The 22,351-nt window shown below is 37.3% G+C and overlaps 1 protein-coding gene across 2 annotated transcripts; it reads left to right on the forward strand.

Moving 5' to 3' along the window:
- The first annotated feature begins 1,254 nt into the window (after nucleotides 1-1,254).
- LOC125834565 (calcium-dependent protein kinase 2-like) lies at nucleotides 1,255-22,106 on the forward strand. Of its 2 annotated transcripts, XR_007443365.1 has the most exons (9): nucleotides 1,255-2,011; nucleotides 3,179-3,322; nucleotides 3,410-3,562; nucleotides 17,260-17,372; nucleotides 17,536-17,703; nucleotides 17,799-17,926; nucleotides 21,238-21,337; nucleotides 21,421-21,594; nucleotides 22,075-22,106. XR_007443365.1 is itself a non-coding variant. In XM_049513707.1 (8 exons), exons 1-8 carry the CDS (start codon nucleotides 1,255-1,257, stop codon nucleotides 21,493-21,495), a joined length of 1,638 nt encoding a protein of 545 aa, XP_049369664.1. In that variant the 3' UTR covers nucleotides 21,496-21,802. The 2 variants fall into 2 exon arrangements, 1 of the variants encoding a protein (XP_049369664.1); XM_049513707.1 differs by lacking the exon at nucleotides 22,075-22,106 and having other exon boundaries at nucleotides 21,421-21,802.
- The last annotated feature ends 245 nt before the right edge of the window (nucleotides 22,107-22,351 follow it).

Consider the following 22,351-nt stretch of genomic DNA (forward strand, 5'->3'; position numbering starts at 1 on the left):
CACGCGCAAGACGCATGCCCAGAAACTAGTAATAAAATAAAGACAAAAAATAATAACTTTTTTATTAAAAAATAATATAATATTATTTGGTAGGCGAGTGTATATCACTTCTTAACATAAATCTGGGTATGACTTTTTTAAGGGGATATATATTTTTACTTTTAAAATGTTCAGGGGGTGATAGAACACGTTGGAGTGTGTAGTTGGAATTTCGGGTATAGATTGAGGGGATTTTAAATCATTTTCTCTTTTAATAATGTTGAATTTTTGTCCATGCACGTGCGCGCACACACACAATTGTTGGGATTAACTGAGTTACATGATTATAGATATCATGGTGATATCAATGGCCTACACATAATTTAGTTTCTGTCCAATATGAATTGTTGGGATTAATTGAGTTTATTGCAGGTTATGTTGATAGGGGACTTGCCGTCGATGGCTTATTTTTAAGTCAAGATATATTAATTGTTTTCTTGATTTCATGATTGGTATTACTTATTAGGCTGATAGCGTGGTTATCCAACAAAGGTTGACTCAGGATCAAGTATGACCATAGTTGCAGTTGCATCCCTAAGTGGGGGTGCGTCACATTAAAAAATATTTTTTAATGTCAGACTCTTAATGTTTATCCAACTCTATTCATATTAAAGTCAAAATTGTATATTAAAGTCCAATTAGATTTGATTGTGATTAGAATTTATGTCCATGCAAATCAATATTAGTACACGTTTTAAATATGAAATTATATCTTAAAAGGTACAAAAGTCATAGAATATTTGAAGAATAGTTTGGTTATCAACATTTATATTCATGTTATTATAATAGATGGATGATCCATGTTATTATACTTATGGCCTATGGACAAGCAAGCAAGAGATACTGCGTTATTTTCGCTAGTTTGAAAAAAAGCAGTTAGAGGAAAACAAGGGATGCATGAAAAATGAAAGTTGAATGAGGAAAAACATTTGAGACACAATATGCAATGCAAACAATAAACAGAGTTTAATCCCCTTGGCATTCTCCCTTTTTCAGTTTTTCTACTCAATATCTCATTTTTTGGATCTTTCTTACAATACAAAATCTTGATTATTATTGTTGTGATCCGAAAATATTGATATAGTCAAATTTTCATTGTTTCTTGTAAACATCAAGAAAATCCCAAATTTATTATTTTTTCCATTCAATTTGAATATGCATTCAATATTGTCATAAAAAGGAATTCAATACAGAAAAAATTCAATCTTTGTAGAAATGGGTGGTTGTTTCAGCAAAAACAAATATATAGAGCGAGATGGTGAAGGTAATAGGCCAAGAACAAGAAGAGGGAACACTCCTGCATCATATCAACATTACAAACATCCTGTTTATTATCATCCAAGACCAACCCAAGAGAGGCCTTATATGCCCCAACATCCACAACAACAACAACAAAGACATGCACACCAAGTTACTGTAAAAAGTACTCAACCAAATGTTCCAGTAATACAAAGAATAGAACAAGATCCTATTTTGGGTAAGCCATATGAAAACATTAAAGCACATTACACACTTGGGAGAGAATTGGGTAGGGGTCAATATGGAGTGATTTATCTTTGTACTGAGAATTCTACTAGGCGGAATTATGCTTGCAAGTCTATATTGAAGAGGAAGCTTGTGAATAGGAAAGACAGAGAGGATATTAAGAGGGAGATTCAAATGATGCAGCATTTGAGTGGACAACCAAATATTGTCGAATTCAAAGGTGCTTATGAAGACCAGTATTCGGTGCACCTTGTGATGGAACTTTGTGCTGGAGGGGAATTGTTTGATAGAATTATTGCCAGGGGATATTACTCTGAAAAAGATGCTGCTGATATTATCAGACAGATAGTGAATGTGGTCTATATTTGTCATTTTATGGGTGTTATGCATAGAGATCTCAAGCCAGAGAATTTCTTATTGACTAGTAAGGATGAACATACAATGATCAAGGCAACTGATTTTGGGCTTTCTGTTTTCATTGAAGAAGGTGACATTCTTGACACTCACCGTTTTAATTGAAGATTCAAGTTATATACATTGATAGTATAAAGATTATTTTCACTATCAGTCTAGTTTTAACCAATGATAGTAGCTTAGTTACTACTTTTATCAGATTATCAGTTAATGCTTATCACCAAGATTTACCTATCATTGCCTTATAAGTGATTGGATTGTCCAGAAAAAAAAATGTGTCTGCAATGCAAGTGCAAAGAACTTAAACTCTTTAGTTATTATTGTTAAGATTTTGTGATGAATTCGTTGTGTTTCTCTATCATTAACTTGGATTAGGTGTCTTTTCACATACTTTTTAGCCTTCATTGCTACTAGGTTTTTTCTGTCAATGTATATCAACAATCTTATTTTTGATCCAGGACACTAACAGTAGCATCTGTGAAATTTTTCTAAACACAAAATTTTGACAGGTGAGGCTTTTAGGTAGTATTTCATGAGAAATTTGACTGAGAGTACCAGATAATCTGAATGCATTTTTAAAAAACCAGGTAACTCTGTCCACCAAGGCTAGAACACATGAGAAGAAATCTGAACCTGAAACCTCATGGTTCTCAACCCACTTCATTGACCACTAGGCCACACCCTTGGATGCGTTAATCTGAATGTATTTCATAACTCATGTTTCCCCTGCCAGGTTAAACAATAGTTATGTTACTAAATCCCCAAGTGCTTAGGATAGAACACTTGCCCAATATCATATACTGCAAAATAATATTTCCCTGAACATTTTGTAACACCCTAATCAGATGATTCAATGGTGTGAGCAAGACACCTATGCTGTGAAATATGAAAAGTTTCTTCTTCTAGAATTAAGGCATCTTTGTAGCGGTTACGTATTTTGAGGGAAAACGGGAATAGAGGCTTCACTTTTAAGCTGTGAAGAATCTGATGGAAGACTCGTTTATGGAAATCAATGGCACAATCACGGCCTTTTTTCTTTAAATAAAATTTGTCCAACACATAGCTAGAACAAAATTTACTACAACATTTCATGATGTCAACTCACCAAGTTACCCTTGGATGAATTTGATCTTCATGTGGAAACCTGAATTAGTGGTATTGACTTAATCTATCCTTGTTTCCTGCACCCTGTTTTTTATGATCTACAGATTTAAATTCATGTTTTATTTATTGATTTCAGGTAAGGTGTACCGCGATATAGTTGGTAGTGCATACTATGTTGCTCCTGAAGTATTGAGGCGCAGTTATGGAAAGGAAGCGGATGTATGGAGTGCAGGTGTTATTTTGTATATTCTGCTTAGTGGTGTACCTCCATTTTGGGATGGTAAGGACAGAGACAATAACATAAAGATACTGTACTGGTGGTTATTTTCTGCGTTCTCTTTTAACATGTCTTGCCAAATCTTTTCAGAAACTGAAAAGGGAATATTCCATGCTATACTACAAGGAGAAATTGACTTTCATAGTGATCCGTGGCCATCCATATCAAATAGTGCCAAGGATCTTGTTCGGAAAATGCTAACACAGGATGCGAAAAGCAGAATCACATCAGCAGAAGTTCTTGGTATCTCTCTCTCTCTTTCTTTTTGTGTAATCATAGGCTACACCATGATCTTCTCATTTTATATAATACTTAATCGCCACAATGTGGTTTTATATAGGCATGGAGAGCAATCGTGGGTATTTTGGTCCATAGCATGAGTGTATGTTATATATTGCCAGAGGAGCACTATTGAGGGGATTAAGTATGTGCCATTCTGTAGACAATACTTTACTTTTTCTTTACAAAACAATGGATAACAATCTATTAATAATGAAGACGCAGAACTACAATCAAATGCAATTAATAAGGCAATTTTTATGATAGTAGACAAAAATGCCTTGGAATCCAAACTTAAAAACTAAAGAAATAAAAAAATTAATGGGTGATGGAAGAGGTGCAAGGCATTGGATGTTTCTATCCCTAATCCAGCCTCTTTGGATTTTCTTTTCAACAGCAACCGTCGCTATTTTGGTCCATTTCCATCATCTCCTTACCTCTTAGGGTTACTAATCCTCTTACTTTGAGAGTGTAAAATAGACACAAGAGAGCAAAGTTGCTTATTGTATTATTCCAAGAGTGAGCTATTTGTAGGTGTACAAGTAAATCTATCTAAGGAAATAAAATCCCTAAATAACTCTACCTATGGTTGTGCTAGGTATACTATATGAAGAAGCATCTATATACATTATGTAACACTCCCCATCAAGTTGGAGTATAAATATTAATCATGCCCAACTTGTTACAAAAATATACCACTCGCATTCCATTTAAAGCCTTCGTGAGTATATCACCCAATTTCTCTCCTGTCTTCACATAGCCAGTAGAAATCATGTTCTCATGAATCTTCTCACGGACAAAGTGATAATTAACCTCAATATGTTTCATATGCTCATGATACAATGGGTTTGAGGCAATGTGCAGAACAATCTGATTATCACATCGACAAGGGCTTCAAACCAACAACAACTAAAAGAGTGATGTATCCATAGTATTTTACATGCATATTGAGTCATAAATAGTAAACTCAAAATTATGCTGGATGAATAATGAAGAATCAGATCAAATTAACCAAGTAATTTTTGAGTTCAGTGTACCAGGCATAGGCCTTGGGAACATGTTTGAGGCCATATATAGCTTGTGCAGCTTGCAAACATGCCCAGATGTGTAGAAGCTTCGAAACCAGGTGGTTGGTGCATATGGACTTCCTCATCGAGACAACCTTGCAGGAAGGCATTATCAATATCAAGTTGACGAGGGCCAGCTTTGTTGTGTTGCAATTGCAAGAACGAGTCGAACAGTTGCAGGCTTTACCACAGGACAAAAAGTACATTGAAAATCAAGTAGGTGTACATTAGGAACCATTGGTGTGCCACCATCATCTTTAGTAAGGTGTACATTAGGAACCATTGCTGTGCCACATGGCTTGGCTCCCAACTTTCCAGTTTGAGCAGTAGGTCAAGTACATACTTCCTTTGGGACAAGAAAATCCCTTTCTTGCTTCTTGGGACTTCTACGGCCAAGAAACATTTCAGTTGCCCCAAGTCTTTGGTGTGAAACTTGGCATGTAGAAGTTTCTTGAGAGAAGAAATTCCCGCACAGTCATCTCCTGTGATAACAATATCGTCAACATAAACAACTAGAAGAACCAACCGTTGACTGCCTGTAGAAGACTAAGTGATCACACTTGCTCTTTATCAATCCAAATTCCTGAACTACATCGCTAAACTTTCCAAACCAAGCACGAGGTCTCAACAATTTGATCCTCGAAATCAAATATGGAATTGAATATTGCCGAAGTAACAACGGCAAAGAAAATCTGTAATTGCCAAATAGCCTGAACAACAAGGCAATATCAAACCAAAATAATTCACGTGAAACGAAGCAATACACCAAACACCTAAAGATGCTAGAAGAACAAAGAAAGAGAGACAGAGGTCATTGTGAAAGGTAAACCAGTCACCGGAAACACTGTCAACCAGAGAAAATGTTGCAATCTGTGAATCTAGTTGTCAAAAATTGCTGGAAAACAGTGGGCTTAGGTCAGAATTACCATATTACTCCTACAAAACTGTTATAGAATATAATAGGTGTAAATATTATATCTTCCATATATAGCTAATTTAATTATAGGAGCAGATTCTTAGTTGATTTACTTTGATTAGTTTTCCTTTCATAGAAGCATAGTATTTGTATAAGTATCTTGTCTTGATGAATAGAAAGGAACAAGTCATTCTCCATATAATATAAGTTACATGGTATCAGAGCAACTGTCTAAGCTGGGATTTGGCTTTGCCGGAAGTCACTGTGACTTCGCCGGAAGCTACTGTGGCTTCGGGGAAGTAGTTGAGAGCTCTATCTTTCACCTTTGAATCTGGACACCATTTCTGTGTTAGAGAAATTGATTGTCTAAGTGTACTGAATCCATTTTGTGGCATCTGGGTTCGGATTGAAACTCTAAAATCTGAAGCTTGATTGTCTGCCTTTCTCGAGTGAAGCTGGTGCTTCAAAATTCTGGAAATTCAAGAAGGGTGCTAAGAATATTTGTGGGAGATCTGTTTGTGAACTCAAATCTGAAGCTTGAGTCATTCTGGAGCTGTTTCGATAAGGTTATTTAGTCGGAACTCGAAACTTTCAAACGCAGTATCAAAGAAGACGACCTGTCCATCCTTCTAATTTTTGGGTTGCTGTCCAGAAAATCTGTTGGCTTCTCAGACATTGTTGTTTTTTCCGGTCAACATTCCCTTCGTTTCTGATTATTCGGCCAGATTGGTCTTGGAGCGGTCAGATCTGGTTAGTCATTTTATTTTGGTGATTGTATTGTCTTTTCTTTGGGATTATAGTCTGTTTGGGACTTGTTGGTTTGTCCACCAATTCATTTTGGTACCGTGAGCGTTTTGTTGGGAATATGACTGACTGTAATCAGGGAACTCAAAGGTTTGATAAAATGATTTTGATTTCCTCAAAGGAGTTTGCTGAATTCTCTCGATATCAGAAATTATTGAAGGAATCCACCTCAGTTAATGCCTTTACTAAATCAGATAAAACATGTCTAATCACCTCTTCAAATAAATGGGTGATTGATTCAGGTGCCTCAAATCACATGACCGGTAATTCTAACATTTTTACTAGTTTTCAGTCACACAAAGCTCCCTCTCCGGTTACTGTAGCTGATGGATCAACTTGTAACAGTGATGGATATGGGACTGTTAAACCAACCTCCACTATTACCTTGTCATCAGTATTAAGTCTACCAAAGTTGGCCTTCAATTTGATTTCTGTTAGCAAAGTTACCAGAGACCTTAATTGTTATATTTCGTTCTTTCCGGATCATTGTTTGTTTCGTGATCTTAAGACGAATCAGGTTATTGGTAAAGGACATCTATCTGACGATCTCTATATTTTGGATGAATGGGGGCCTCAGTTTGTTGCCTGCTCTAGTGTTGTGTCTCCATTTGAAGCACATTGTCGATTGGGACATCCATCTCTACCTTTGCTAAAGAAGCTTTGTCCGCAATTCCAAAATATTTCTTCATTAGAATGTGAGTCATGTCGATTTGCAAAACATCATCGCAGCTCATTAAGTCCAAGGGTTAATAAGCGGGCTGAGTCAGCTTTTGAGTTGGTTCATTCTGATGTTTGGGGACCATGCCCTGTCATTTCCAAAACTGGGCATAAGTATTTTATTACTTTTGTGGATGATTTTTCTCGTATGACTTGGATTTATTTCATGAAGAGTCGCTCAGAAGTGTTTACTCACTTTTGTGCCTTCTATGCTGAAGTCAAAACACAATTCAATGCTTCGGTACGTATTCTAAGGAGTGACAATGCTAAAGAATATATGTCAGAATCATTTCAATCATACATGAGACAACACGGTATTCTCCACCAGTCTTCATGTGTTGATACACCCTCTCAAAATGGAGTTGCTGAGAGGAAGAATAGGCATCTACTTGAGACAACTCGAGCACTTTTGTTCCAAATGAAGGTTCCTAAACAGTTTTGGGCAGATGCAGTCTCTACGGCTTGTTTTCTGATTAATCGTATGCCATCCACTATTCTTGCTGGTAATGTGCCTTACAGTGTTCTGTTTCCAAACAAGTCACTATTTCCAGTAGAACCTAAGGTGTTTGGAAGCACTTGTTATGTTCGAGATGTTCGACCATCTGTCACTAAGTTGGATCCAAAGGCATTGAAGTGCGTTTTTTTGGGTTATTCTCGTCTTCAGAAGGGGTATCGATGTTATTCTGCTGAACTTGGCAAATATTTGGTATCAACTGATGTGGTATTTTCAGAGACTACACCTTTCTTTTATGCACCTCCTATTTCTACAAGTCAAGGGGAGGAAGATGAGTGGTTAGTCTATGAGGTCACCCGTGTTTTGACAGAAGAATCAAATATTGTCCCTCCATCTCTCAGATCATCTATTGAGGATCAATCGGATACTGTACCATCAGCTCCTGCACCATCTACGGTAGTAAGACCCCCGGTTGTACAAGTTTACTCGAGGAGGCGAGAAGCCATTGATACATGTTCTGCACCAGTCCCTTTGTCATCAGATCCTCATTCGTCTGATCTTCCAGAAGATCTTGATCTCCCTATTGCTATTCGCAAAGGTACACGTAGTTGCAAATCTCCATACTCCATTGCTAATTTTGTTTCCTATGGTCATTTATCCTCTATGTCTAGATCTTTGATTGTTTCTCTAGACTCTATCGTTGTTCCTAAGACAGTTAAGGAAGCCTTGAGTCACACTGGATGGTATAATGCAATGCTTGAGGAGATACATGCACTAGATGAGAATCACACTTGGGACTTGGTGGATTTACCAAAAGGAAAGAAGGCAGTGGGATGCAAATGGGTCTTTGCGGTCAAAGTTAATCCAGATGGCTCTGTGGCTAGACTTAAGGCTCGACTAGTGGCTAAAGGATATGCTCAGACTTATGGGGTGGATTATTCAGACACATTTTCTCCGGTGGCTAAACTCACTTCTGTTCGCTTATTTATTTCCTTAGCTGCATCTAAGAATTGGCCGTTGCACCAGCTAGATATCAAGAATGCATTTCTTCATGGTGATCTCCAAGAAGAAGTGTATATGGAGCAACCACCTGGATTTGTTGCTCAGGGGGAGTATGGTAAAGTTTGTCACCTAAAGAAATCCTTGTATGGTTTGAAACAAAGCCCTCGTGCTTGGTTTGGCAAATTCAGTGAAGTAGTTCAGGAATTTGGGTTGAAAAAGAGCATGTGTGATCACTCAGTCTTTTATAAACAATCAACAATTGGCATTATTCTTCTTGTGGTATATGTTGATGACATTGTTATTACAGGAAGTGATTATTCGGGGATCTCTTCACTCAAGTCATTCTTGCATACTAAATTCCACACAAAAGATTTGGGACAACTAAAATATTTTTTGGGAGTAGAAGTAACTAGAAGCAAGAAGGGAATCTTTCTATCTCAGAGAAAGTATATCCTTGACCTACTTGTGGAAACTGGAAAGTCCGCAGCCAAACCTTGTAGTACTCCAATGGTCCCTAATGTGCATCTGACCCGTGATGATGGCAACCCCTTTGATGATCCAGAGAGATATAGGAGGTTAGTAGGGAAACTAAACTATCTCACTGTAACACGTCCAGATATTGCTTTTGCAGTGAGTGTTGTTAGTCAATTCATGTCTGCACCTACAGTCAAACATTGGGAAGCCTTGGAACAGATCTTATGCTACTTGAAAAGATCCCCTGGACTTGGCATTTTATATGGTAACCACGGACATACTCACATTGAGTGCTTTGCTGATGCTGATTGGGCTGGATGTAAAACCAATAGACGATCTACTACTGGTTATTGTGTGTTTGTTGGTGGTAATTTGGTGTCATGGAGAAGTAAGAAACAAGGTGTTGTATCGCGATCCAGTGCAGAATCTGAATATAGAGCTATGGCGCAATCCACATGTGAGATCATGTGGATACATCACATATTGACAGAAATTGGAATGAGACATTCTACACCAGCAAAACTCTGGTGTGATAATCAAGCTGCTCTTCATATTGCCTCAAATCCTGTGTATCACGAAAGAACAAAGCATATCGAGGTAGATTGTCACTTTATTCGTGAGAAGATCCAAGATAACTTGATTTCCACCGGTTATGTAAAGACAGGAGAGCAACTAGCTGATTTGTTCACAAAGGCGTTAAATGGAGCTCGAGTTAATTATCTTTGTGACAAGCTGGGCATGATCAACATCTATGCTCCAGCTTGAGGGGGAGTGTTATAGAATATAATAGGTGTAAATATTATATCTTCCATATATAGCTAATTTAATTATAGGAGCAGATTCTTAGTTGATTTACTTTGATTAGTTTTCCTTTCATAGAAGCATAGTATTTGTATAAGTATCTTGTCTTGATGAATAGAAAGGAACAAGTCATTCTCCATATAATATAAGTTACAAACACGAATTCAAAGTTGCCTGAAAACTCTTCATGCGCTTGGTGCGTGGAATAACTCGCTGCCGGAGACTCAACTGTCGCCAGCGCGTGGTGAACCAGATGTTGGTGGAGTTTCTTGGGTGCCAGAAATTCTCAAGTCTCGTGGTGGTACTAGTTTTCGCACCACACTCATGAGGAAGAAGATGTTGCAATCCAGACATAAAGAAAACCACTGGAGAATAGGCACAGCGACTGTCCCGAAGTCATAGGGATGGTATGGCCAGAATTAATCAGCATTGCTCTGATACAGACACAAGGAAGCAAATCTGCTTATCATATTATTCCAAGAGTGAGCGATTTGTAGGTGTACAAGTAAATCTATCTAAGGAAATAAAACCATAAAATCCCTAAATATCTCTACCTATGATTGTGCTATATATACTATACAAACATGCATATATATACATGATGTAACAGAGAGGGAAGGTTACTTACAGATTTTCAGACTATCCTAGGCTGGAGAACTAAACATGGGACTGATCATATAATATCAACTCCCAGATGAAAGTGTAATAAAAGTTTATTCACTTAATTTCCTCCACTATTGCAAACCAAACCATCCTTAAACTGCTCCTTAAATTTTCATGTCTAAGGCTGTCTTATTTGGATGATATGTAGAAACCTGCTGAAAGTTCAGCTAACTTGTAAAGTACATGCCTAATCATCTCATAGTTATCTTTTTCGTTTTTTGGAAAAAACATATCTTCTATTTGGACAGTCCATCAAAGGGACAACGCGAATGGACACTTTGAGGCCAAAGAAAAAAAAAGAATATATTATGGTCTTAATACGACATAAACAAAAGTTTTAAAATTAATACTTCAAGGTTTATTCTCTAACATTAGGTGTAAAGGAACGTACAAGAAATGTCTTGAGTGGTATATGTTTTTTCGTATTTGAGTCATCTTAAATGCAATATTAAATACCCTGCGGAATTTTTATTATCGACCATTTCGGGATATATTTTATTTTTCAAGAGCATAGAAATAATAAACTATACAAAGAAAGCAAGCTCTTTAGAATATAAAAGGATAAATATATGTAAATAAATGTTAGTCCTTTTCTTATTCACACGCTGAAAATCACAAAGATAGCAAATGTTAGAGAGCCATTTTCCTTTGAAACCATCTTCCTTTGTTCTAGCATCTCGAAAAATCTCATTAGCTTTAAATGAATCTTAATATTTGAATGATTCTTTAATTATCACAAATTCCTTGCAATTGAATTTTGGGTTATTTCTTAATTGTGAAATTCTTATTTAAAGGAGATATACATATATGTAAGCGTGTGCATTATACACATTAGGAAAATGGAGTTTATAATTTAATGAGGAGCTACAGGGTCGACTTTTGACATTAGATGAGTTTGAACTTTAGATGACGCATTTTAGCGGTTACGGTGGGTAAAAGTCCCACATTTGTTTGGGAATGGACTGGTGATCTCCTTATATGGACTTGGACAACCTTTCCTCATGAGCTAGCCTTTGGGGTTGAGTTAGGTCCAAGTGTCATATTTTTACATGGTATCAGAGCAGGTTCATCCCCGTTTGAGCTCCCGGACCACGCTCTAGTTGGGTTTGGGCTTTTAGGGGGTTGTTAGAGTGGGTAAAAGTCCCACATTGGTTGGGGAATGGACCGGTGATCTGCTTATATGGACTTGAGCAATCCTCTCCTTATGAGCCAGCCTTTGGGGTTGAGTTAGGTCCAGATGTCATTTCTTTACCGTAGCGATTAACTTTTCACAACAATTTTGTAGGAGTTTTAATAAAGGATTGAGAACACTTTATAAGACAAAATGATTTAGTGTCATTTTGATGGTGGCAACCACATATGCGTCTTTTAAGGTGATATTGTGGCAACATTTATGTGTGCTTATAACTTTATATATGTATTTCATCATTTTATTTTTTTTTATGACAAGGGAAACCCGCAGCTGCTACCCTTTGGGTGCGCACAGGGTAAAACCCCTGCTCCTATGCAATAGCTCGCAAACCACATAAGAGAGGTAACTCGCACTAGGCAAGCCCGGTGCGACGAGCTCGACCCAGAAAGCAAACCCCTTGCTTTCGCTAGCAAGGGGTTTGAACTTGAAACGTCCAACATGGAAGTCCCAAGCCCAAACCACTGGGCCACCCCGAAGGGGCTGTATTTCGCCCTTTTTGTATCTTCATCTAATCATTATCTCTAATATTCAGGGAAATCATACTCCTGATTTTAATAAATATTGTCCTCAATTCATGCCTCCTGACAATTTTCTTTTGTAGGCATTCCATAAGCCATCTTTGTCACTATACTATCATACATTCTGTACTCCTTCCCATGCATACGTTGATATGTCGTTTCTGAGATCATTGTTTTTTTGTGTGCTGCATTGTTTGGTTTAGAGGATAGTTTCCTCACTTTATATAGCTTCCTCAGCCTCACACTTACACACCAAGACATAGCTTGTGTGCTAGTCTTGTTATCACGCATCGTGCAATATTCCTCTTACTATAACTGGCAGTGTTGGTGCATCAATCACTTTTTCTTTTAAATCACTTCAGAACATCTCTCTCTGACATTGTGCTATTTAGTGCACACTCGAATCTACTTGAATAAGTGAATCTCCCTAAGGATATATACGTGATTATTTTCTTCTTCTTTTTTGAGGTACATGCATAGTTATTTAGGCATGATAAGTCACCGTTCTTATGTTTAATAGCAAGTAAAGGTGATTTTATATAAAACATTTCTCTTCATAGCTTCACCACTGGTCCTCGGGGATTTCCCGATATTAAAACAAAAACCTCTTCATAGCTTCACCACTGGTCCTCAGGGATTTCATAACTATTCCAAAAATGGAAAGTTCGACAAAATTGGTATTTTTTCCATTGCTTTTCATAGTTTTTCTATGGAAACCAGCCTTGGCTATTAGGCTTGAAATACACTTAGGTTATGGTTCGTCTATATTTGTACCAGTCTGGGCTGCTGAACACCTCTTTTATACTTGTTTTACCTTGGCTCTTAAGGCCGCAAGTTTAATCACGTTACTGCCCTTACAAACTCATACCCGTACTGGCTCCCGAATGCCATCTCTATTCATATAGTCCTTTTCTCTACTAGCCTCGTCAAATCATATATGACGCACCATATTAATGAATTCATAAATAATTATGATGCTTACAATTAGTTGAGCACGGTGTGATAAATTGGTAAATCCTACTTAAAAGTTAAAACATAATAGGTGTCAATGGGTCTTTTGTAAAATCATGTTTTTCATAGCCCTTAATAGGATAAGGTTCCTGATATCTCACCTCTAGTACCTTGCTTTAACATTGCCATCGCGTGGCCATCATGGCCATTGGAAGCCTAACATCATTATTTGTTCAAAAACATTTCACCATACGTGCATATCATTCCATCATTCATGAAACTCAGTTCATAAATATATGATTATTCACATTGTTATCCATCATATATGGCGCTTTAGCATATTCATACCCATCAGAGCTTCTGAATATCAGTATTCTTTTCCATTTTCCACACCTGCCCTAGTTACTGAGGAAGTACATATATAAAGTTATAACCACACATAAATGCTGCCACATTATCACCTTAAAGCCTCATATGTGGCTGCCATCATCTAAATAATGTTATATCATTTTCGTTGCATAAAGTGTTTTCATCCATCATCAAAACTTCAACATAAATGTTCTGGAAAGTTTATCGCTACAATTCATCATATAAAGTTCAAACTCACCTGTCGTCACAAGTCGACCCTATAGTTCCTCATTAAATTATACAACAATAACAAACCTAGCGAAATCCCACAAGTGGGATATGGAGAGGGTAGAGTGCACGTAGACCTTACCACTACCTCATGGAGGTAGAGGTTGTTTTAGATCCTTGGCTTAAGTGTAGCAAATTCAAGTGTAGAGAAGAAGAAAACAATGTAGAGCCTCCTATCTAGTCTTTTAATCTCGATGAAGCCCTTAGGGGTTGTAAATCCCACCCCATCAGCTTTTGATTGATGGGCTTTTTGGTGTGAATACAGTTACTATTATAAAAAAAAAAACAATGTAGAAAACGTAGTAACTAACATGGGATGCAAGGCAAAGCCTACAAGAATGGACAAGAACAACAAAATAGTGTGATAATTGAAACACAGTAAACAACTGATGATGCTAGATATCAAAAGCAATAACTACAATAATACGACTAATACAAAGCAAAGTAGTGTGGAACATATATGCAAGGAACCATAACAATAACAACAAGGTGCGATCACCTAAACACATGAATAAATGATATCATATACCAAAAGTCAAAAACTATATTAATAGGCTAATACTACGACCAACACGGTGCTCTATACTACCACCAAGCCAAATACATGAATAGGCTAGTAATAAGACAACTCTTTAGTACGTACTAACCTTCTACCCTTATCCGTGACACCCTCCTATCTAAAGTCATGTCCTCGGCAAGCTGAAAATACTCCAAATCCAGTTTAATCACCTCTCCCCAATACATCTTTGGCTTACCTCTGCCTCTCTTCGACCCCACTATATCCAACTTCTCACACCTCTTCATCACACATTGCCTTTTCACATGTCCAAACAATCTCAATCTCCCTTACCTCATCTTTTTTACCACGAATGTCTCTCCTACTTTGTCCCGGATATCCTCATTCCTAATGCTATTGCACCTATTGTGCCCACACATTCATCTCAACATCTTCATTTCTACTGCTTGCATCTTCTGGACCTGAAAGTTCTTGACTGGCCAACACTTGCCTCATACACAAAATCAGTCTAACCACTACTCTATAATACTTACCTTAAAGTTTTGGTGGTACCTTCTTGTCACACAATACACCGGATGCAAGCCTCCACTTCATCCATGCCGTACCATTACGATGTGTGACATCATTGTCGTTCTCCCCATTTCTTGGGATGAAAGACCACAAATACTTAAATCTTTCTCTCTTAGGGACAAATTGTGTATCAATTATGACTTCCACGCTTGCCTCATGTGTCATATCACTGAACTTACACTCCAAATACTCTGTCTTGATCGTGCACAACCTGAACCTTTTAGACTCCAGATTTTGTCTCCATATCTCCAACCTATCGTTAACTCCCCTGCGAGTCTCTTCGATCAAAACAATGTCATATGCAAATAACATACACCATGACACCTCACCCTAAATATCTCGTGTCAATTCGTCATTAAATTATGAAGTCCTTTTCTCAATCCATATAATCCACATGCTCACATATATGTATCCTTTAAATAAGAAAGACACATTTAGGTAATAACTCAAAATTCAATTGCAAGTAAATTGTGATAATTAAATGGTGCCACTCAAAGAATAAGATTCATTTAAAGCTAATGAGATTTTCCGGGGCACTACAGTCGTTCTACTTGTTTATAGAGTTAAATAATAAAGTATGCTCTAAAATTTCCAAACAAATCATCAACACTGTCTCTTTTTAATTCATCTTGAACTGAAACTTAAAATAAAATATTTCATAAATATCAACGCTGATCCGTTGTTTGTTGATGAGATTAATTTATTGTGATATCAATTATTAGTTAACAATGTTTTCTTTTTGCCAGATTATGTTTACACAAAAAAATATTTTTTAAATGAACAAATACGTCGGAACGTCCTTTCATAAATGTTTCTTCATTTACCAAAACTTATAGCAAGATACAGAGTTTCCAACTTTCAAATATTAGGAACTAATTTAAAGAGCAGAATATATAAATGATTCATGTCATCGACTTGACTAGTTTGATATTGAAGCAGAGTTTACAAAGAATTTAAGAATTTATTTGATATTTAAACCAATTGTTGCTGACAGGCAGACAATAGTTATTCATGATATGATTATAATATTGGGAGCAAAGTAAGGGAGGAAAATATTCATTACTCAATGTGTTTGAGAGAGTTACTGTTTAGATTAAAGTTAAGTGAAAAAGGCAATGTACACCTTTCTTAAGCTTAGAGTTGTATAGTTGGTGTTCCAGTTTCCTCAAGAGGTTTAAGTAATTGATGCTTAATATTTATCAAGAAAATAGTCTTTGTCTGAACCGCTCTAGTTTCATGTTGATTTCTTTCAATGGAAATTTCTACAAAGAGTGAAAAGTTTAACATCTATGTGACCAATATGATGATGAAAAGAGAGTGCAAGAGGTTGTTTTGCTACCAGTAGAAGGTGATAGTTTTGTTGTTTATTGACTTATATCTTATGAATAAAAGTAAAAGAAGAATTAGAGACAAAATATTACCTCCATTTATCAAGCAACGTCCAAAGAAAGCTTGTTGTTTGATCTTTGGTTGGCTGCATCTAATACAAAGGCCATATTTGATCAATTCCTCCGTTGGATTTTCAGTTACTTTAAGAACTTTAAGCTTCTGTTGCATCACACATGATGATGACAAGAAAGTGCAAGAGGTTGTTTTGCCACCAGTCAAAGGTGATAGTTTTGTTGTTTGTCAACGTCTTTCTTATGAATAAAAGTGAAAGAAAAATTAGAGACAAAATATTACCTCAATTAATCAAGTAATGTCCAAAGAAAGCTTGTTGTTTGATCTTTGGTTGGCTGCATCTAATACAAAGGCCATATTTGATTGATTTGTCTATTGGATTTTCAGTTACTTTAAGAACTTTAAGCTTCTGTTGCATCACATATGATGATGTCAAGAAAGTGCAAGAGGTAGTTTTGCCACCAGTCGAAGGTGCTAGTTTTGTTGTTTGTCGACGTCTTTCTTATGAATAAAAGTGAAAGAAGAATTAGAGACAAAATATTACCTCAACTTATCAAGTAATGTCCAAAGAAAGCTTGTTGTTTGATCTTTGGTTGGCTGCATCTAATACAAAGGCCATATTTGATCGATTCGTCTATTGGATTTTCAGTTACTTTAAGAACTTTAAGCTTCTATTGCATCACAAGTAGCCCAAATACTTGTTCCTTCAGATTCTTTTTGATGAATCGAAGTTTCAAAATGTGGAGAAAAGTACACTAGGATGTCTTAAACTTTGTTCAATGTTTTGATGCGTTAGTGAGCATTTCTTGCTCTTTTGATGACTGCTTAGTCTTTTCCATTTTGACTTGTTTCTCAGGTTTCTTAGTCTTTTTGATATATGATTTGGGAGTTGGGGGCTTCATTTGCTTGGAGCTTGTTTAGTATGCTGGAATTAAATTATGCGCCTTTTCTTAATACTCTTTGTGCTTGCTTCTACAGAACATCCATGGCTTCAAAGTGGAGAAGCATCAGACAAGCCAATAGATAGTGCAGTGCTGTCCAGAATGAAGCAGTTCAGGGCAATGAACAAGCTCAAGAAACTAGCACTGAAGGTAGAATCTAACATTGTAGCTATTATTTCTACATGACAAGTGGTTATTGTCTATAGGTTGTCATTACATAGAATGTCTCATTGACATTCATCATTGTTTCTTCCGTTTTCCCTGAAGGTTGTCAAATTTCAACCCCCTGACATTTTATTAATTGGTATCCCAGGTCATTGCAGAAAATTTATCTGAAGAAGAAATTAAAGGTTTGAAAGCTATGTTTGCTAACATGGATACAGACAATAGTGGGACAATCACTTACGAAGAACTAAAATCGGGATTAGCCCGCCTTGGATCAAAGCTTTCAGAGGCTGAAGTTAAGCAACTTATGGAAGCTGTAAGTATGATTCATTTGACTGAATTTATCTATTTATTGGTCTTCCTGTAAGATTTCTTAGTCCTATATATCCTGTTTATGGTTCTATATTTCAGGCTGATGTGGATGGAAATGGAACGATTGACTACATTGAGTTTGTTACTGCAACAATGCATAGACATCGGCTTGAAAGGGATGACGATCTATTCAAAGCTTTTCAGTATTTTGACACAGACCATAGTGGGTAAGTCCACAAAAGTGATCATAATTTTAGTGTTTCAAGCTTTTAGCTAAGTGTAGCTTATACTAAAGCTTGCCAATATGGATCAGCTAGGATAACTTTGGTTGGAGGCTAATGAAAATTAGATTTTAGCCTTGTTTTTATTGAGTGTTTTCATTATGATGAATTGATGGAGACGTTTCCCTACATATGGTTCTTGGGTGTCATCTACATATTACTGACCTCTGACTCGATATTTGACCCTGACCTGAGACCCGACCCAGAGTTGGGTCCCGAAGCCCAACCCTAACCCGAGACTCGGCATCCGAATGTTGCTATGAATTATCCAAATAGACGTCGTGTGGATGCTACGCTTGCTTCAGATAAGACCCGAGATGGTGAAGGGAGTGAAGTTGCTGCCCTAGTGAATCCTTTTATAATTGGTGGGTATGATGACATTTTTGAATGCTACAGGTGATGTCATAATCCTCATTCTTTACTTATCCATATTGAAATGAAGATTGGGGACAAGAGTATAGTGACCATGATTGTTACTGGAGCCATGCACACCTTTGTTTCTGCCAAACTTGTGCATAAGTATGGGTTGACTGTGAGTATTGTTTGTCATACATCAAGACCGTGAATGCCCAAGTCCAAGCCATTGTGGGTATGTCTTATAATATTCTTAGTTCTATTTGAAATTGGAATGGGAAGGCTAATTGATGGTGATCCCATTAGAGGACTTTAAGGTGATCCTTGAGATTGATTCGTGTGGAAAAATTGGTTTGTTCCAATGCCTCAGTTTGATGGTTTAATGACTATGCATGAAATGGCACCTAGTTTTAATTAATGTTAACAATCCATATGGGGAAGAGAAAAAGAGAGAGAAAGGTACTATCATTTCTTCCATGACTATTGAAAAAGGTTGGGAAAGGGTAGGTAAGACTTCCCTTGCTGCCTTGGTCGAGAATCGAGATTAAACATGATGTCATAGTTGAAGTGCGGGGGTGTGTTGCGCAAGTGTTAAGTGAATTTGCCGATGTGATGCCGCCTAAATTGCCTAAGAACTTGCCACCGCGGAGGGCAACTGATCACAAGATAGAGTTGTTGTATGGTTCAATGCCCCCTGCACAACCACCTTATTGCATTGCTCCAAAAGAGTTGGCTGAACTGCGGAAATTGAACAATTTACTGGATACTGGAATTATTCATCCATCAAAAGCTCCAAAAAAAAAAAAACAGGATGGGACGGTTCAGATCTACGGGTAGTACGATAATCAACCAAGGTACCCGCCACAACAATCGAGCCTGGAAGGTCGTTTGACCTTGTGCCTCCTTAGTTCATTCCGCACCATGCCTGCATCCTAGAAATAAAGTTGTGCAATTTATCCTCATCCGACATGTTCTGAATGTACAACATCAAAGAAGAAAATTCCTTGATATAGTCGCGAACTAAACCCACTGCCTTAGGCGTTTCAAACTATCCCTAGCAATCCATTATGCATTGCAAGAATTAGTCTCTCATCTCCTTATGCATCTTTACCCAAGTATCTATTTTGGGTCTACCAACACTTTCATCATCTGCATTCCGAGTTCTCCAACACAATTTCGCATCACCAGTAAGATACATGGTGGTGATTTGACATAATAAATATATATGCCCTTTAACTTGGCTTCAGTTGACACCTATGCCCTCCAACTTTGAGTGTGCACAAATAGGTACTTAAACTTGTGTAAAATTGAACAAATAGACACATTCGTCCTACATGGCAATTTTGTGTCCTATGTGGCGTGTATTATGTCATGTAGGATGTGTGTGTCTATTTGTTCAATTTTATACAAGTTTAACTGTTTAAGTGTCTACTTGTGCACACTCAATGTTGCAAGGCATAGAAGCCAGGTGAAACCAAGTTAAAGGGTTTATTTATGTATTATGCCGTGGTGATTTTATTTGTCATTTTCAGGAACCCCAGCAGTAGAAATATTGTTCCATATCTCACAAGAAGTTTTCCAATTCTTTAGCACTACGCGCTCCCAAATGCTTTAGGTTGTGGGATCTTAACCTTTGAACATTCATTACTTCCACGGCCAGTAGTAGCCATAGCCCTTCGAAGAACGACAAGTTCAAGGTTAAGATTTTCGTTCTCTTTCTTAAAATTTTCAATCTGAACATCAACAGCCTCACAGGATTGTTGAACATCCCTCGTTTGTCCAGAAACAGTCTCATGAAACCGTTCTAGATCTCCCCTCAAACGATGGATTTGGGTTACTATGTCCACCATATCCACGCATCATCAGTCACACCAACGAGTGTCTCCAACTTTGACAATCGTTCGCGTAGTTCTGAATTTGGGCTTCCTTCCAACATAGACCAAAGCACGAACTCTCGCTTTGATACCAGTTGTTACAGGGTCAATTTTTTGCAATCACCAGTGCACGACAGTCAGTCATACACAACAACTCATCCTTACACTTCTCTCTTTTGTTAGCTGGGACTTAGGATTATTTTCAGAACTTAGTAAACAAAGCACACACAGAATTATAGGTATAATCACCCCACCTTTTATCACTCTCTTAGAATATACGAAGGATTTCGAGTTGCACGACTTACAACATAATCTGCCTTACCCAATAACAACACATACGGGTCTGCCAGTGGTAGTTAGAAGGGCCAGAGGTGTGCCTGGCACATGCCGAGACTGCACAAAACAAGTAAAACACTAGGACATGATCTGAAACTATGCCCCATGAACAGATAGCCTTCAGCCTCTTAGCACAACGGTCAAATGTGCCTTGCACACAGCACAACTGCTTTGTCCACCAGGAACAAGTACCAGGTAACTTTGTCCACCAAGGCTTAGACAGATGAAAAGAAATCACCTAGTGTTTTTGTCTCGTTGGGATCTGAACCTGAGAGCTCTTGGTTCTCAACCCACTTTATTAACCACTAGGACACACCCTTAGATGCACATCTTCAACACATGTTGATGACAATGCTACACCCTTACCAATAGACCTTGCCTCATACACGTTTGGCACACAAGCGCCTGTCCTTGCCTTTGCATATGCCCAAACTCATGGCTGCCTTGCCATCTCCAAGGCACCTTTCATCTTGCCTAAGTGTCATCTGGTACACTTTAGACACACAATGCCTAAGGTCGGTTTTTCTAGTACTAAATAGGGTCAAGTTAGATGATATGCTTCATGAGTAACAAGTTAATCCTGCTTAAGAAATCCTTAATCTACGGATTTGGTAGGATCTGTCTCAGGCATTATGTTTTAACAGATCACTCCCCTTGGAAGTTCACCTCTTTATTTTTGTTAATGTGATTCAGCTTCATAACAAAAGACGAACTGGAAAGTGCTATGAAGGAGTATGGTATGGGCGATGAGGACACCATCAGGGAAATTATAGTAGAGGTGGACACAGACCATGTAAGTACTTTCTGATGCAATGTTTTAACATTTGTAACTCTGTTATGATACTAGATTTTATCTATACTCTTTCACTTAAACAGGACGACAGGATCAATTATGAGGAGTTTTGTGCGATGATGAGGAGCGGAACACAGCCCCAAGATAAACTTTTTTAGTTCCTTGAAACAGTAACCTTGCAAGCAGAGCTGTTCAGCAGCCAGCACGATGTAGAGAGCTGGGCTGCGAGAAGAGAAGATTCAGAAAAAGCGGAAGAGGTATTCTTGATGTACTTGTTATACCTGGTATCTCCAATCTATTTTTATTTGCTTTGACTACATTGGAAAGCAGTTGGAATACAGGAAGCATTTTGGTGTACATCGAATTTAAAGCGGAATAGCTAGTAAAATTCATATATTTATAATTTATATTCATTCCGCCCCAAAAAGAATGCAGTATTACTTTTTTGAGAAATCAGACTGTTTTCTTTGATTATGATTTTTCAACTAAATTTAATATTTTTAACAAAAAGAAAGTTTGATTTATAGTACTTAAGAAATCAATATCTGAATATACAATGAGAGTTAAATTTGCCGATCTTGAACACTGTATCGTGCTTTCATTTTTTTATCATAGAGGGACTGGTTTCTTTGTCATGCACAGTTCTAATTTATTTGATATTCAAAGGAAACACATTTAACCTTATTATTTTGATTATAATAAAAATAAAGAACCTCATATCTTTTATGCTTCTGAAGCTGCTCAAGGTCCTGGAAATTTAAAATGAACATGTGAAGGAGATGAAAAGTGTATGTCGACCAACAAACTTAATTAATGTAAGTAGATTAGCTTAGTTATTCAACTTCTGTATAGTTGACTAGTTTGCATTCAGCATACCATTCTATTTCTGTTGTCAACCATGGAATGGGTGCTTTTCATAGCCACTATACCAAATAACCAGTTATTTTGTAAACTGCTTCTGTTAAGCCTTTTACTGAACCTAAAACTACTGATGTTCACAGAAGCAACAACTCC

Source organism: Solanum verrucosum, unplaced genomic scaffold, assembly GCF_900185275.1.
Source record: "Solanum verrucosum unplaced genomic scaffold, falcon-dt-bn FXZP01000287.1, whole genome shotgun sequence".
Classification (NCBI taxonomy): domain Eukaryota; kingdom Viridiplantae; phylum Streptophyta; class Magnoliopsida; order Solanales; family Solanaceae; genus Solanum; species Solanum verrucosum.

Coding starts and splice junctions, on each gene's coding strand:
- LOC125834565 (XM_049513707.1), top strand. CDS start 1,255: ATGGGTGGTTGTTTCAGCAAAAACAAATATATAGAGCGAGATGGTGAA. Junction 3,563..17,259: donor CACATCAGCAGAAGTTCTTG/GTATCTCTCTCT, acceptor TTGCTTCTACAG/AACATCCATGGCTTCAAAGT. Junction 17,927..21,237: donor TTTGACACAGACCATAGTGG/GTAAGTCCACAA, acceptor AATGTGATTCAG/CTTCATAACAAAAGACGAAC.